The 1,957-nt window shown below is 37.8% G+C and overlaps 1 protein-coding gene across 1 annotated transcript in view; it reads right to left on the reverse strand.

The window, feature by feature from the left end:
- Positions 1–1,957, reverse strand: part of LOC107575797 (far upstream element-binding protein 3) — a 24,439-nt gene that overhangs the window by 12,623 nt on the left and 9,859 nt on the right. Inside the window, exons 5-8 of the mRNA XM_016262127.1 lie at positions 1,320–1,377; positions 1,067–1,229; positions 108–206; positions 3–27 (exon numbers count right to left, since the gene is read on the reverse strand). Coding sequence (XP_016117613.1) covers positions 3–27; positions 108–206; positions 1,067–1,229; positions 1,320–1,377 — 345 coding nt within the window. The remainder of the gene's footprint in view (positions 1–2; positions 28–107; positions 207–1,066; positions 1,230–1,319; positions 1,378–1,957) is intronic.

A 1,957-nucleotide genomic window follows, 5' to 3' on the forward strand; every position in this document is an offset into this window, starting at 1 on the left:
GATCTCCAGCACCAGCTCCCGCGCTTGCTGTAGAACACACACTCAGAGTCAGACGTCACACGACACCACTGCGGATCGGAGACTGCATCGCTGATAAACACACACACCTGAACTTTATAAGGGTCTCCAGTGATTCTCAAGGGCTTGTCTGATCCAGTGGGCATCGGGTCGTCCTGAATCATGATCATCTTTACTCCTGTCCTCTCCTGTGGGAAAACAACATTAAATTACAATTAAAATTATCTTTTAGTCTGATTTATTGCACATCAGCTCTGGCTGAGACATTACCCCCAAAAGATAATTTAAGTCATTACTGTGTTATATGAGAAAAGCGATGACTAGACATTACAAAACAGAAGCTTTTTGAATATTGAAATATTAAGCATATCTTTTCATTTTCAAAAATAATTTATATGAAACTACAAGTTCAGGTAAGTGGCGGCAAGTCACTGTCTTAATCATTGACTCACTCGATTTGTTCAAACGGCTGATTCATTCAGAGACCAAGCAAATGACTGTCTTTACAAATGAGTCACTGAATCATTGACTCACTCAGTTTGTACAAATGGCTAATTCTTTCAGAAACAAAGCAAGTGTCTTTTTAAAAAGATTTTTCTTTTATGGCACAAATCATTAGGATATTAAGTAAAGATCATGTTCCGTGAAGATATTTAGTAAATCTCCTACCGTAAATATATCAGAACTTAATGTTTGATTAGTAATATGCATTGCTAAGAACTTCATCTGAACAACTTTAAAGATGATTTTCTCAATATTTAGATTTTTTTGCACCCTCAGATTCCAGATTTTCAAATATTGTCCGATCCTAACAAACCATACATCAATGGAAAGATATTTATTCAGCTTTCAGATGATGTATACATCTCAATTTCAAAAAATTGACCTGTGCTCCAGGGTCACATATTGCATAAAGAGCTATATGAATAAATGTCACTTGAGTTTTGATTAAACAACACAAGGTTTAAAAAGCAATTAAATTGTCAATAGCTCATCTGCTACTCTTGTTAAAAGTTACGCAACACCTGACACCAACAAATGAACGCACCTGCAGCTGTTTGATGGTGTCGCCTCCCTTCCCGATGACCAGGCCGACTTTACTGGCCGGGATCAGGATCTCTTGGATAGCGCTGTTCCCGTCCATCTGAGTGTGGAAGCCCGGTCCGTTCCGACACCGGTCCACGATCTGCCCCAAAAACCGCTTGGCCTGCCTGATGAACACGAACGCTCATTCAGTGCATTCGTAAACTCTGACAGCATATAAGAGAGAATCTGAAAGCTCAAGGGTTAAACATTCTTACTCGATGCTTTCTGGGGTCCCAGTCAGGGTGCAAGGCCTGTCCATCATGCCTCCACTGTCTGCGGGGGGGGACACGACACATAACTGCAAGCTAGGCATGTAACGATTCACTCAACTCACGATTAATTTTTTTTACAAAATGAGATTTAAGACAAATTATAAATTAAATGTGTCCTTTTATTATTGCTTGGACAAAATGCTGCACGTTTCTTTGTGAAATTGATCACAATTGAATATAGCACTTGTATATTATTGCTCTTTTGTTGGTTTTGATTGCTGCCATTTGTTAATCGCTTTGGATAAAAGCATCTGCTAAATAACAAAATGTAAAAAACTAAACTAAATAGAAATTTTAAAACAAGCCCCAGATCAAATAAGTGACACAAATAAAATAAATCTCTTCATATAAACAAACTAAGGTTTTGTCTGTGCCTTACATTTAAACTTAGAGGCAACCACTGCATTTTAATCACGATCCAAACAAAGATGCTGCATACATGCAACACCAGCAGTTTTTAATCTAAATTAGATTGTATAGTTTCGAAAGTTGAAGCAAAAACAGAATGGTCTGACTTCAGTTTTGTGAAACTATGCATAAAAATATCTGCATGAAACCGAAACAGCAGACGAGCTGAACGA

The sequence above is a fragment of the Sinocyclocheilus grahami genome, unplaced genomic scaffold (genome assembly GCF_001515645.1).
Source record: "Sinocyclocheilus grahami isolate Dianchi unplaced genomic scaffold, SAMN03320097.WGS_v1.1 scaffold2900.1, whole genome shotgun sequence".
In the NCBI taxonomy this organism is placed as follows: domain Eukaryota; kingdom Metazoa; phylum Chordata; class Actinopteri; order Cypriniformes; family Cyprinidae; genus Sinocyclocheilus; species Sinocyclocheilus grahami.